At 36.1% G+C, this 11,106-nt stretch overlaps 1 protein-coding gene across 4 annotated transcripts; it reads right to left on the reverse strand.

The window, feature by feature from the left end:
* Positions 1-62: 62 nt before the first annotated feature.
* arhgef3l (Rho guanine nucleotide exchange factor (GEF) 3, like) lies at positions 63-10,988 on the reverse strand. 4 transcript variants are annotated; one of them, XM_028453512.1, is made up of 13 exons: positions 10,789-10,988; positions 10,468-10,516; positions 10,335-10,382; positions 8,392-8,448; positions 8,178-8,285; positions 7,938-8,096; positions 7,625-7,687; positions 7,441-7,537; positions 5,754-5,830; positions 5,340-5,597; positions 4,444-4,614; positions 3,291-3,483; positions 63-495 (listed from the first exon to the last, which is right to left on the reverse strand). In XM_028453512.1, exons 1-13 carry the CDS (start codon positions 10,827-10,829, stop codon positions 257-259), a joined length of 1,560 nt encoding a protein of 519 aa, XP_028309313.1. In that variant the 5' UTR covers positions 10,830-10,988; the 3' UTR covers positions 63-256. The 4 variants fall into 4 exon arrangements, with proteins under 4 accessions (XP_028309313.1, XP_028309312.1, XP_028309315.1 ...); XM_028453511.1 differs by having other exon boundaries at positions 10,335-10,385; XM_028453514.1 differs by having other exon boundaries at positions 10,463-10,516.
* Positions 10,989-11,106: the final 118 nt, after the last annotated feature.

Here is an 11,106-nt window from a genome sequence, read left to right on the forward strand (position 1 = left end):
AAATAAATCAACAACTGTTTTATGAGTCATTATTTTTTTTTTATTACAAATACAACAGCAGGTGATATTATCAGCACACATGTCAAACACAAAAAACAGGAGAAAATGACAGTAAAAAACTTTTTCTACATCTTTTTTTTTTCTTCTTTTTTAATTTTTTTTTTTTTTTAAAGAAACATTTATTTTATAAATGGACCCCCAAAAACCACTCCATGGACCATGAGGCTGGTCAGGTAGCTTGGTAGTCTATGGTTGATCAGCAACTGGTGAACTCTGAGTCTGAGCTGAGGCTGAGCTCGGCCATGTGATACAGGGTGGGATCCGGGTGAGGGCAGAGCTGTGATTGGCTGGTCTGAGAAGTCCGATCTCTGGACTGAACGATGGCTTGACGCAGACTGATGATCCACTGCTGCTTGCTGAAGGAATCGTTGGCCTGCAGGCTGTAAGGGTGGGCTTTGGAGCGCCCCCTGCAGCTCACACGGAAACAATTCCTCACTATGGCACAGGGGAGAGAAAGGGTATGTCTTTCATTCATTCATTTTTACTGGCATTTTTTTTTTGTCTGTTTGCAAGATTACGTCAAAATTACTTCACGGACTTTAACAGAATTTTAGCCAAAAATAGACCTCAGGTTATGAAAGCTACCATTACATTTTTGGAGGGAATCTGGACCAATCTACAGATTATGGATCAGTTTAAAAAATAAAAAAAACTTATCTTTCTTCAGTGGTGAAATTTCAAAAATTCCTATATCAGTTTGTAAATGACTGATCGTTATTATTAAGTTAGTTCCTCAATTACCCCACTGAGTTTCACTGAGATTGTCACACAGTTTGCGTCATGCTGATCAACCATATCTTGTAGTCCCTAGAGTCAAAAAAGTAGTCGGTAAATTTTCATTTAAATATAAAGCTCCATTTGACTGGAACATTCTCCCATTATCGATCTGCTCTCTAACCTCTCTGTCTCTGTTTAAAAATGCTCTTATCCTCCATCTCCAGAATATCTGTCAGTGTTTTTGATTATAGGCTTATTCATTTAATCTAATGAAAGTTTTTACTATCATTAGATAGCTACTATTAATGATATCACTATTATTACTTATTTATTTTTGTATAAAATATTTACTGTTTTGAGCAACTGTTAAATGTATACTGTGTGTGTTTGGGTGTGTATGTGTGTGTGTCTATCTATATTTTGTTGCATTTATTATTTTTGAAATATTGAATTTTTGTATTGTCTGCTCTGCTGTATCTGTCATTTTATGTAAGTTGAGGACCCCCTCGAAAACAAGATGTTCCATCTCAAGGGGCATATCCTCCAATAAATAAATAAATAAATAAATAAATAAATAAATCTGGATTGGATCCAGATTGCGCATTTCATCACAATATTTCTAGGAAATGGGAAAACATTTGAACCTACAGTATCTTAACTTATTTTAGGCTTTTAAAGTGTGAGTGATCATGGATCAGATAACTGTGAATATCTGGCAAAGACAATAATTGGTGCTCAGCGGAGGTTTGCACTCTCTGACTGCTCTTCTTTTCTATATTTCCAATGTCATTTTCCTTATTTATTCTAATTCTAAGTGCTTTTGTTGTATTATTTTTTTTACTGTTTGCTATGTGACCATTTGTGTGTTTGTATTCATCTAAAACAAAATGCAAACTTCCTTTTTAAGAATGTGATTCTGGATCAAATCCCAATAAAAAATACAAATAAATAAACCATGAGCCAAAATACTAAAATAATCTTCTGTGTCACTGTATTTTTTCTGCAGGTAAATCAAAGAGTAAAGTCTTTAATAGTTGACAAGTGGCTTCTTCTTTAGGTTACACTTTACTTAAAGTTTTATACATAATGCTGTCATTAGCGTTAATAAGTGTCGTTCGATAATTTATGACACCTTTCGCTAAATTATGTCAGCTTTGGAGCTATATTGGCATTTCTTGGGTTAGGTGGAGGGATCTAGTGGAGTTAGGGCAGCGGTCTGCAACCTTTACTTTCAAAGGAGTCATTTTGCCTAATCTCACCTGGATTAAAGGCCTTTCGGAGCCGAAAAAATACGTTCTCAATAAAGACAATATAGTGTATAAAATTCTATTCAGTTCAAATTATATTGAATCATTTTATGTAAACTTGTTTGAGGTAATGTATTTGAAGAGCTACTACACAAGATCATGTCGGTAAACACAAGCTAAGTGATCGTTTCTTGCAACATATCAAGCATGCATATTAAACTAAATTAACTAAATTAAATTAAAAATCTCTATTTTCTTCCAGAATATTATTTTTGTTAGTTATCCTACCAGAGATTTAAAACCATGTAAGTTGATGGTTTGTAGAGGTGACGTAGGAGTTATTGCACAATGTGATTTATTTTTAGGTTAACAGATTGTTTTATCATAATTCTATTTGAAGTTAATGTTATCAGTCATCAACACTCTCTGTAAGAAATAACAATTTATTATATAAATTTATTTTTTTTAAAGCAATAGGGAGCCCTTGCAAATGAGTGAAAGAGCCACATGGGGCTCCAGAGCTGCAGGTTGCAGACACCTGGGGTAGGGTAACAAATGACGCTTAATGAGAACCTTTATGACACCTTATTAATGCTAATGACATGTGTCATGTCATAATAATGACAGCGTAATTTCAGCCTTATGTATGAAACTTCAAGTAAAGTGTCACCCTTAATTTTATTACAGAAGTGACTTCAAAATGTTGCTGCTTGCACGTGTTCATATTTCTATAAACTGCTCCAACTCTAATGTCTTAAAGGAAAAATTAAGCAGCAGTAAAATGTAAACTTAAAAAAAGACTGAGAGGGAGATCATAAAAAGCAGTAAAGTGGAGGTACAAAAAATTGATGCAACCCCAATGCAATAACTCGTCACTGCCCCAAAGGGAGGGGCACTCCATATTTTGAGAATCACTACAGACTGATAAATGTAAGTTAGATTTTTCATGTTGCACACTCTATCCTTTACACTTTGTTACATTGGTGTGCTGATGCCTACCTCTGCTTAGGGTGCAATGTCTTTTACAATGCCTTGTAATACAGGGAATACAGAAACACCAATAAACTTGGATTCCGTACATGTTTTGGAATGTGAAAAAAAACCCCAATGCAAACAGGGGAGAATGTGCAAACTCTTTGGTTTGTATAATGTCCCCTCTCTGAAGTCTCTACATCAGGAGACAAAGCCAGGATCTTCTTCCTGTGATGCAGATGTGCAAACCTCTGAATCACGGATAGTGACACTTAAAATGTCTAAATATCTTACCTTTATCGTTTCCGCCAGAGAAGGCTCCTCTGAAGGAGCTTCCTCCAGCAGCTTCACCATCAGGGATCTCCTCCAGATTGATCAGAGCATTGGGCAGAGGTTGCCTGTAAACTTGAAACTGCTGAGCCCCCTCTCTGTCCCCTCCAGGCCTGGTCAACACCAAAGCCAGCTCGAAAAGGAACACGTGTAGTCGCTGAAAGAAAAGTCCAAATTTGAGTGATTATTATACTGTACATCACCTGCTAGCTGATTTAAGATGGCTCAGATAGAACCTCATTGCACAGCGTCAGTTCAGGACAGTAGGTATTAGGAACAGGTTTAATAGACCAAAACTATTTTCTTTCATTGTGCTGGTATCACTTTTGAAAGCTGTCTCATTAGAAGAGCAGTTTCTAACTTCTAATGGCATTAAAGCTGATATCCGGAGTTTATGAGAAATCTATGTTTATGTATCATTCTTTTGAAATGTGAAAAAATGCTTAACTAGTCTTTAACTATGGTCTACTGCCGGTTGTTATTCATATACGTCAATGTATTTAAGTCCCGCCTTTGTCCTATAGACCCCTATACAAATTGCAAATCGCGCCGTGATCACCCAGCCAATAGGCTTCAACTTCCTGTCGCGGACTCTGTCAATCAAAGTGAATGCTCATTCGTAAACTGTGCACGAAAACAAGGCTGTGCGTCACAGCAGCAAACAGGTATCCCTCTGAGCAGCATAGCATAATGGAGCAGCGCGCCAAAACTCCAAAGCTTCTACTACAAAACAAAAAAGAAGTCCGGGTACAAAGCTTGCGGATAAACGTTTTCGTGACCGCGACAGGATTTATCTCGGAGCTGCCTTTCAAAGGTGGAGGGACTCGCGGCTTTTAAAAGGATTCCGAACGGACCCTGATTTGGTGACATTTCTCATGGACAGGTAATAAACATGTTTTAATCAAACTACCATAAGTGTTTTATTAGTGAAAAACAATACTGCATGTGTGTTGGTGTGTTAAACATTGTTGTTATGTTCCGTGATGCGCATGCACAAAAGTAGAGGCGTGGGGAGGAAGTGGAGCTGTTTAGGGAGGAACATCGAGACGTTCGTTTTTGAATTTTCTCTCTCTTTTCATTCTCCGTATTATCAGAATTTTTGAAAATAACTTTTCACCTGTCCCTTGTTGTTCTTCAGCTCTCCGTGGCAGTACAGGAAGCGTGACTCCTGTATCTCTGGTAGTCTCTGGCTGTCTTCCAAGTAGACGAGACCTCGTCGGTAATACTGACACTCAGCCTCTCCCGTCTTCCTGTTCACCTCGGCCACGATGCTCTGAATCAGCTCAAGCTGGCCATGGAAAAAAAGACACTAAGGTTTAATAAGGACCTACTAACACAGATGATCATATTAAAGTTCTTATGAACTTTCATTTGATAGTTGCTACAGAAAAAACTGCAATGAAGGAAGCTCAGAAAGGCTATTCGTGATCATCCTGTTTTAATTTAAGTTATTTGATAGAATAAAAATAGTTTTTACAAAACAGCTTTTCATTAAATTAAGATTTTGATTTTACTTCCAGGGTGACAAACAGGGTTGGGCATCTTTGAAATGGAACAATTCCGGTTAAGATTCCGATTCCTTGTTTTGATTCCGATTCTTTTCAGAGGCAAGGTCATATAATAGTCTGAATCTCTCTATGAATTTTAATGCCATGAAATGCCAAGTCAAGCGGTAATGCAAACACTTCTGGTGGATTCTTATTTGTTGGTGTTCAGTGGCTTTTTCTTACATTTTAGCGGAATGACTATCAAAAGTAGGAATCAAAATTCAAATTTTTTTTTAATCACGATTCCGGGAGAATCTCAAAGTTAGTCCCAGGACCAATCGATGCTCGATTCCCAACCCTCGTGACAAAGCTCATGAATTATGGGAAAAGTCTTTCTCAGTCACATTATGACTCTTTGGTTGGTTGGTGGTTGTCTTGGCAAGATAAAATAAGGAACATAGGACTAGCAAATTAAATAATTTAATGGATGATGAGTGCGTGTGTGAGTGTGGGGAAACCAACTCACTGCATCAGGCAATGAGTCTTCATCCGGATGCTCTGCTGGTGTGCATTTCAGTATCTCTTTCAACAGTAGAGGATATTTAACCAAACGGCTTCGAGGGAGATCCAGAAAGTTCCATAAGTCGAGTTTCCGGCTGAATGAAGATTCCTGGCATAAGCGTAGAAAGTGTTCAACTCTCTTTTCATGCTTTTTCTGGTCCAGCAGAGCTTTGGCCTCGACCTGATTACAACAATATGTAACGTAGGCCTCCAGACATGGAAACTGTGACGAGAAAGAAAACGTTGAGAAAGGGATCAGGAGTTTGGAAACAGAGTCAAGCATGGGTTGTTGGTTCGGGGGAAGATGATGGAGAATTAAGAGTAATGAGGGGTTCATTTCCTGGTTTGTCCTCCAATCAGGTTCTTCAAAGACACTCACCCAGTTTATCAGAGTTGGCCCAACTTGTCCAACAGTCTTCTCTGATCCCCTTAGCCGCTCGAGACGACATAGGAGATCTGAAAACAAAGAAGGGATGAATAAATAAACCAAAAAACAATAACAAAATAGTAAATAATGACCTAATTAAACAACATTTTAGAAAAATACAACAAGTGGAAACTATGTTGAACTGAATAGTTATAGAAATACCTAATAAGATGTTTTTGTTAAATGTATGAACGGCAGTTGAGGGAAGTTGAGTTTAACTGAGCTTAGTTTTTGTTTTATTATAGATTTTTATGGACTTTTTAGTATATGTAAAGTACATTTATATGTATAAATGTAGAGAGTCTGACAGTAATATCTGCCCCTTTGACCTTTGAGCATGAATGTATTGCCGATATGGCAGATTTGACTCTGCACAGCTTTAGCATAATGAGTAATAGAGTTTTGGGGGGTCCCACATCCTGACAGATCACAGAAACACAAATCACTTTGAAATCATAAATTTCGCTTCTGTGGATGAACAGAAAATTGTCCAATTTAATTTGTTTTTGAAGGAAACTTTACATAACTTAAATGATAGGCTCTAATCATGCTTGTGTCTTTTATATACACCACACAAAGCACTGATAGCTTTAAAAAGACTGTTTCCTGCCCTAACAATGGTCTGGTCCCCACAGAGTGGACAGAATATGTTAAGTTGTAACCAAACATTTAGTTCTTTTAATAATAATAATAAAAAAACTTTTAATAAATTCTAACTATCCCGTAGCAGCCTTGGACACTGAAATAAAAATGAGCCATTAACAAGTATACTTGTCAACAACCTTTACTCTACAGCAAGGGTCAATTATAATTGTAATTGGAAAATTGATAATTAATTACAATTATGACATTATTGTAATTGTAATTTTAAAAAACGTGTTGCTGTTGTAGTCATAATTAATTTGTAATTGACTTAGTAATTGTAATTGGTATGGAAATTCTATAAAAAATATCAATTATAATTTAATTAAACGCAAAACTGGGGAACCATGTTACAGTTCTATCATCTATGGCTTACACATATTTATTTAACAATTCATAAAATACGTTTCATATCAAGTTTTCCCACTACCTGTTAGTTCTCTGAGGATTATTTAAAAAAAAAAAAAAGAAATAGAGGGGTATACTGACACCAACACCGAAAACATTAATACCAATATTTACATGGATACAGTAGCCTAACAAGGTAACCAAGAGATAACAAAATAACTAATTTGATGATAGATCATATATTTTTGTGTTTTTTTTTCTTCTTTTTTACAGAGACATGAGTCATAAGATTGTCATAAGAGATGTTAACAGAACGTATCTCTAATTTATTAAACGCTAAGTAAATTTGAATTCAACTTTAGTAATTAAAAATGTAATTGGGTTTAGGGGAAATAAAATCATTTTATTTGTATGGTAACCATAGTTCATAGTTGCAATTGCACATGGGTAATTGAGGATAATTGTAATAGAAAAATGTAATTGGTCCCAACCCAGCTCTACATCATAACGGGAATCTGCTGGAGCCAATCTCACTGAACCAAGGAGTAGTCAGGGAGAACATGCAAGCTCCACACAGAGAAACCAGAATACACAACAATGTAATAGACCACAGTATTTTTAATCACAGCCAAATAAAGAGCACTATTACCTTCGTGGAGGGGTACGAGGGAGTCCAGAGTACCAAAAATCTGCCCAAGCTCACTTTCAGTCATTATGTTTAACTTCAGCATCGGCTCAAAGTAAACCTGGAGACAAAAGTGTGAAAGAGAAACTGAAATGGTTGCATGAACATGTCTTAGTTTATTTAAATGCACTGCTTGGTGAACATCTACCTTCTTGAGCAAAACGAGGTCATCTATGAGTTGTCGTTCTCCCTGTGTGAGTTCATAGATCACCTGCAGGAGAACATACCAAGTTGCTAGAAATCAAGTCTACACATGAGCTCTCACAGCTGATCGTTAAATAGGGGAAGTGAAGGCCTCCATTTCAAGCACACATCCTCTTTCACAACAGCTTCAGAGAAGTGAAGAGTAAGCAGCAGAATCACCACCCTGCATGCTGCAAGTTACCACATCCTCCACTGTTTGACCCACATCATCTCTAAAAGGGACAGCATTAAAATAAACAAGGGGAGTTTAGTCACACCTCTTGACGCTTTATTTCTCTGGCCGTGAGGTCATGACTCTCCACTGTGTCGCTCCAGCACTGACTGCTGCACCTGCGTGGAAAGGACGAGGTCTTTGTCCGAGAGCTGATGGGAGCAGAGGTCAGATGTCGAGCCTCTGTGCGAAAACTGATCGAGCGCTGTAAAAGAGCGTCAAAGTGGAAGATCATGGTGAAGCTGATCATTCTGAGTCACAACTCTGGTGTGAATGTGTTTCTTACGGAAATAGACTGTGATATGCGTTTGAGAGCAGGTGTTTTCACCGGCGTAATGACGCCTGTCAGGCTGTTGGACTTTGTCACTGGTTTGACCCTTTTATTACTGGGCTCCTGAAATCAAATGAGCAACACAATAGAGTCGTTCTATTTATAAGACATGGTGTTAATCCAGGCCTTTACAGGGATACGTCTACAACACACTGAACAAGCAGCTCACCTCTGACTCCATCATATAATTTGATTTATTTTCACCCTCTTCTACCTCCTCATCATCCTGCCAGAAAGAGAAGAGTTAAAAAGTTTCCCATGACACTTTGAGGGGAAAGTAAATTCAGAGATGCATGCTGCAGATCTCATTTCCTGTGTGTGTTTTCAAAGAGGAAGAGGTTAAGTGTGTTTCTGCAGTAATAGATTGAAGATGTCTTGTCTTCTTTTTATTTTCTGTCGCCACAACAGTATGAGCATCAGGGTTGGGGTCAATTACATTTTTCAATTACAATTACATTTCCAATTACAACTCAATTATGATTACGGTGACTGAATTTTTTTTCCCAATTACAATTAAAATGACAATTATCCCCCCCAAAGTCAATTGCAAGTACATTCTCAATTACAAAAGTTCAAATTCCATTAATCACAATTACTGAACCTTTAATAAATAAGCCCATATAATGTATCCTTTCTCTTTTGTTAACATCTTTTATGACAATGGGTCAGCTTTGACCCGTCTTAAATCAGCTGTAAAATACAATAAAAATATTAAATATCATTACATTTGTTTTCTTGTTAGGCTTCCTTATACATGTAAATATTGGTGTTAATATTTATGGTGTGGGTGTCGGAGCCTTTTTTCTGTCAGTATAGCCATCGATTCAAAAATGTTTTAAATGTTCAAGAGAACTGACAGGTAGAGGGAAAAGTTGATATGAAACATATTTGAATAATTGTTAACTACATGTGTGTAAGCCATAGAACTGTAACGTGATTATCCAGGTTTGCGTTGAATTTAATTGTAGATGACAGTATTTATAAAATTCCCATGCCAATTACAATTATAAAGTAAATTATCTCAATTACAACTAAATTATGATTACAGCAGCAACAGATATTTTTTAATTACAATTACACTATAATTGTAATTAATAATTAATTATGCATTTACAATTATAAATGACCCCAACCCTGATGAGCATTGTATTTTATGTACCATTTAATAGTGTTTAATTATTCAATCACCAGCAAGTTTAGCCTTTTCATTGCACACTACAGTGAGAAATACATGAATGATCTAAGATAAATAAGTGATATAATGGATATTTGGAAGCATGTAAAATATGGTTTATCAGCTGAATTCACGAAGCCGAGGTTAAAATATCATTCATTCATTACAAAAGCAATAAACGAGCAGAGCAGTTGCTCTCAACCTTTTTTGGATCGCGACCCCAAAGACATTTTTTTCTAGAATTACTTTTTGATCATGTCTGTTATACTGTATTTTGGTAAATGACGTGACACCTAAACGTTCTGTCGAACTGTATTTTGTTTCGCTAAAAAAGGTTTAAATGCATAAAAAAAAAATAAAAAAAAATCAAAGATACCAAATACATAGTAACAGTATATATGCACTCACTTTGATTTTTTTTTTTTTTTAATGTTACTTATTAAATCACTTCTGTAATTTATTCTGTTATTCAAAGTGTCAAAATAGCATGTGGTGCGACTGTCTGGCCATGACTAATTATTCTAAATCTATTCAATTGTATTTTATTCCTTATTTAAGTTATATTATAACCCTGTGTAAGAATTCAAAGTATTTCTATATTTATTTCCATCATAATTTTCATGAAAACCTTTCCCGATGATGCACATTTTATGAAATTTAATGCAGCGAAAACCACAGAGTAGGCAGGATTAGTGACAAGTTGTGCCACTTTAGTTCTTTTTTTTTTAAACTGCTATTTAGAATTATTAACTACATTTCTATTTTACAAAGTGAATGTATAGAATACAGTTGTTAAATATTGTTTTAACTTGAATAATTAATTATTCCTAATCAGTATTTTTTTATTCTATCAATTACTAAATATTTCAGGCATCTGCACACAGGGTCCCAATGTTGAAAAACACTGGAGTAGAGCTGTGAATTGCCTTTTTTCTCACCTCTATAATCTGAAACACTGTTTCCATGGTTGGTTCTTGTTTTCTCTTCTTCTAAAGGAACACATTTATAAACCAATGAATCTTTTGAATAAAGGACAATGTTCTGTTTAGGGGAAATAACACGGTACCTTACCGCAGCATGGTCCCAGATGACAGAATTTGAGATCCGTGACAGAGAAGTCCTAAAAAGGATCAAATTATCATTACCAAGCTATTGTTTTCTTATACATTTGTGATCATACATTTTAGATGAGTGATTAAAGTGGTACAAATGCCAATAAATGACTAAATCTACAGCACATCTTACTTTTCTGTAACACTGTACTGAGAATGTACAACTTTTGTATTATTTATATCCATGTACCACCTTTGGCAACAATCTACTTGATTTAATTTTTTCCACTTAAAGTAAAATGTTTCAACCACATACAATCCAAACAAAATAAAATCCTACCAGGAAGTTCTTATTTCTCCAGTGTCTTCCACCTCCATCATTCCTGTCGTTTAAAGCACTTTCATAGTATCTCCACTCAGGATAAAATATCCCAAACGTTCATGTCTTCTTTGGCTTTTGTGCAGCTCAACTTGTTGAGCAAGTTCAGTTTTGTCCTCTTCCTCATCTCAGAACAAACCACATCCTTCAGAGTTGCAGTCTCTAGTATTTGCTCCTCCGAGTGAGCAAATTCTGAACTTCGACATATAGGAGCCTGCATCCGCCCTTTAAAATTAAACAGTATACTAAGCCATGATGGCATTTTACCAAAAACATTTG

Source organism: Gouania willdenowi, chromosome 7 (assembly GCF_900634775.1).
Source record: "Gouania willdenowi chromosome 7, fGouWil2.1, whole genome shotgun sequence".
NCBI classification, from domain to species: Eukaryota; Metazoa; Chordata; class Actinopteri; order Blenniiformes; family Gobiesocidae; genus Gouania; species Gouania willdenowi.

Coding starts and splice junctions, on each gene's coding strand:
- arhgef3l (XM_028453511.1), bottom strand. CDS start 10,829: ATGATGGAGGTGGAAGACACTGGAGAAATAAGAACTTCCTG. Junction 10,517..10,788: donor GGAGAAATAAGAACTTCCTG/GTAGGATTTTAT, acceptor GATCCTTTTTAG/GACTTCTCTGTCACGGATCT. Junction 5,831..7,440: donor CCTCGTACCCCTCCACGAAG/GTAATAGTGCTC, acceptor CTTTGTTTTCAG/ATCTCCTATGTCGTCTCGAG.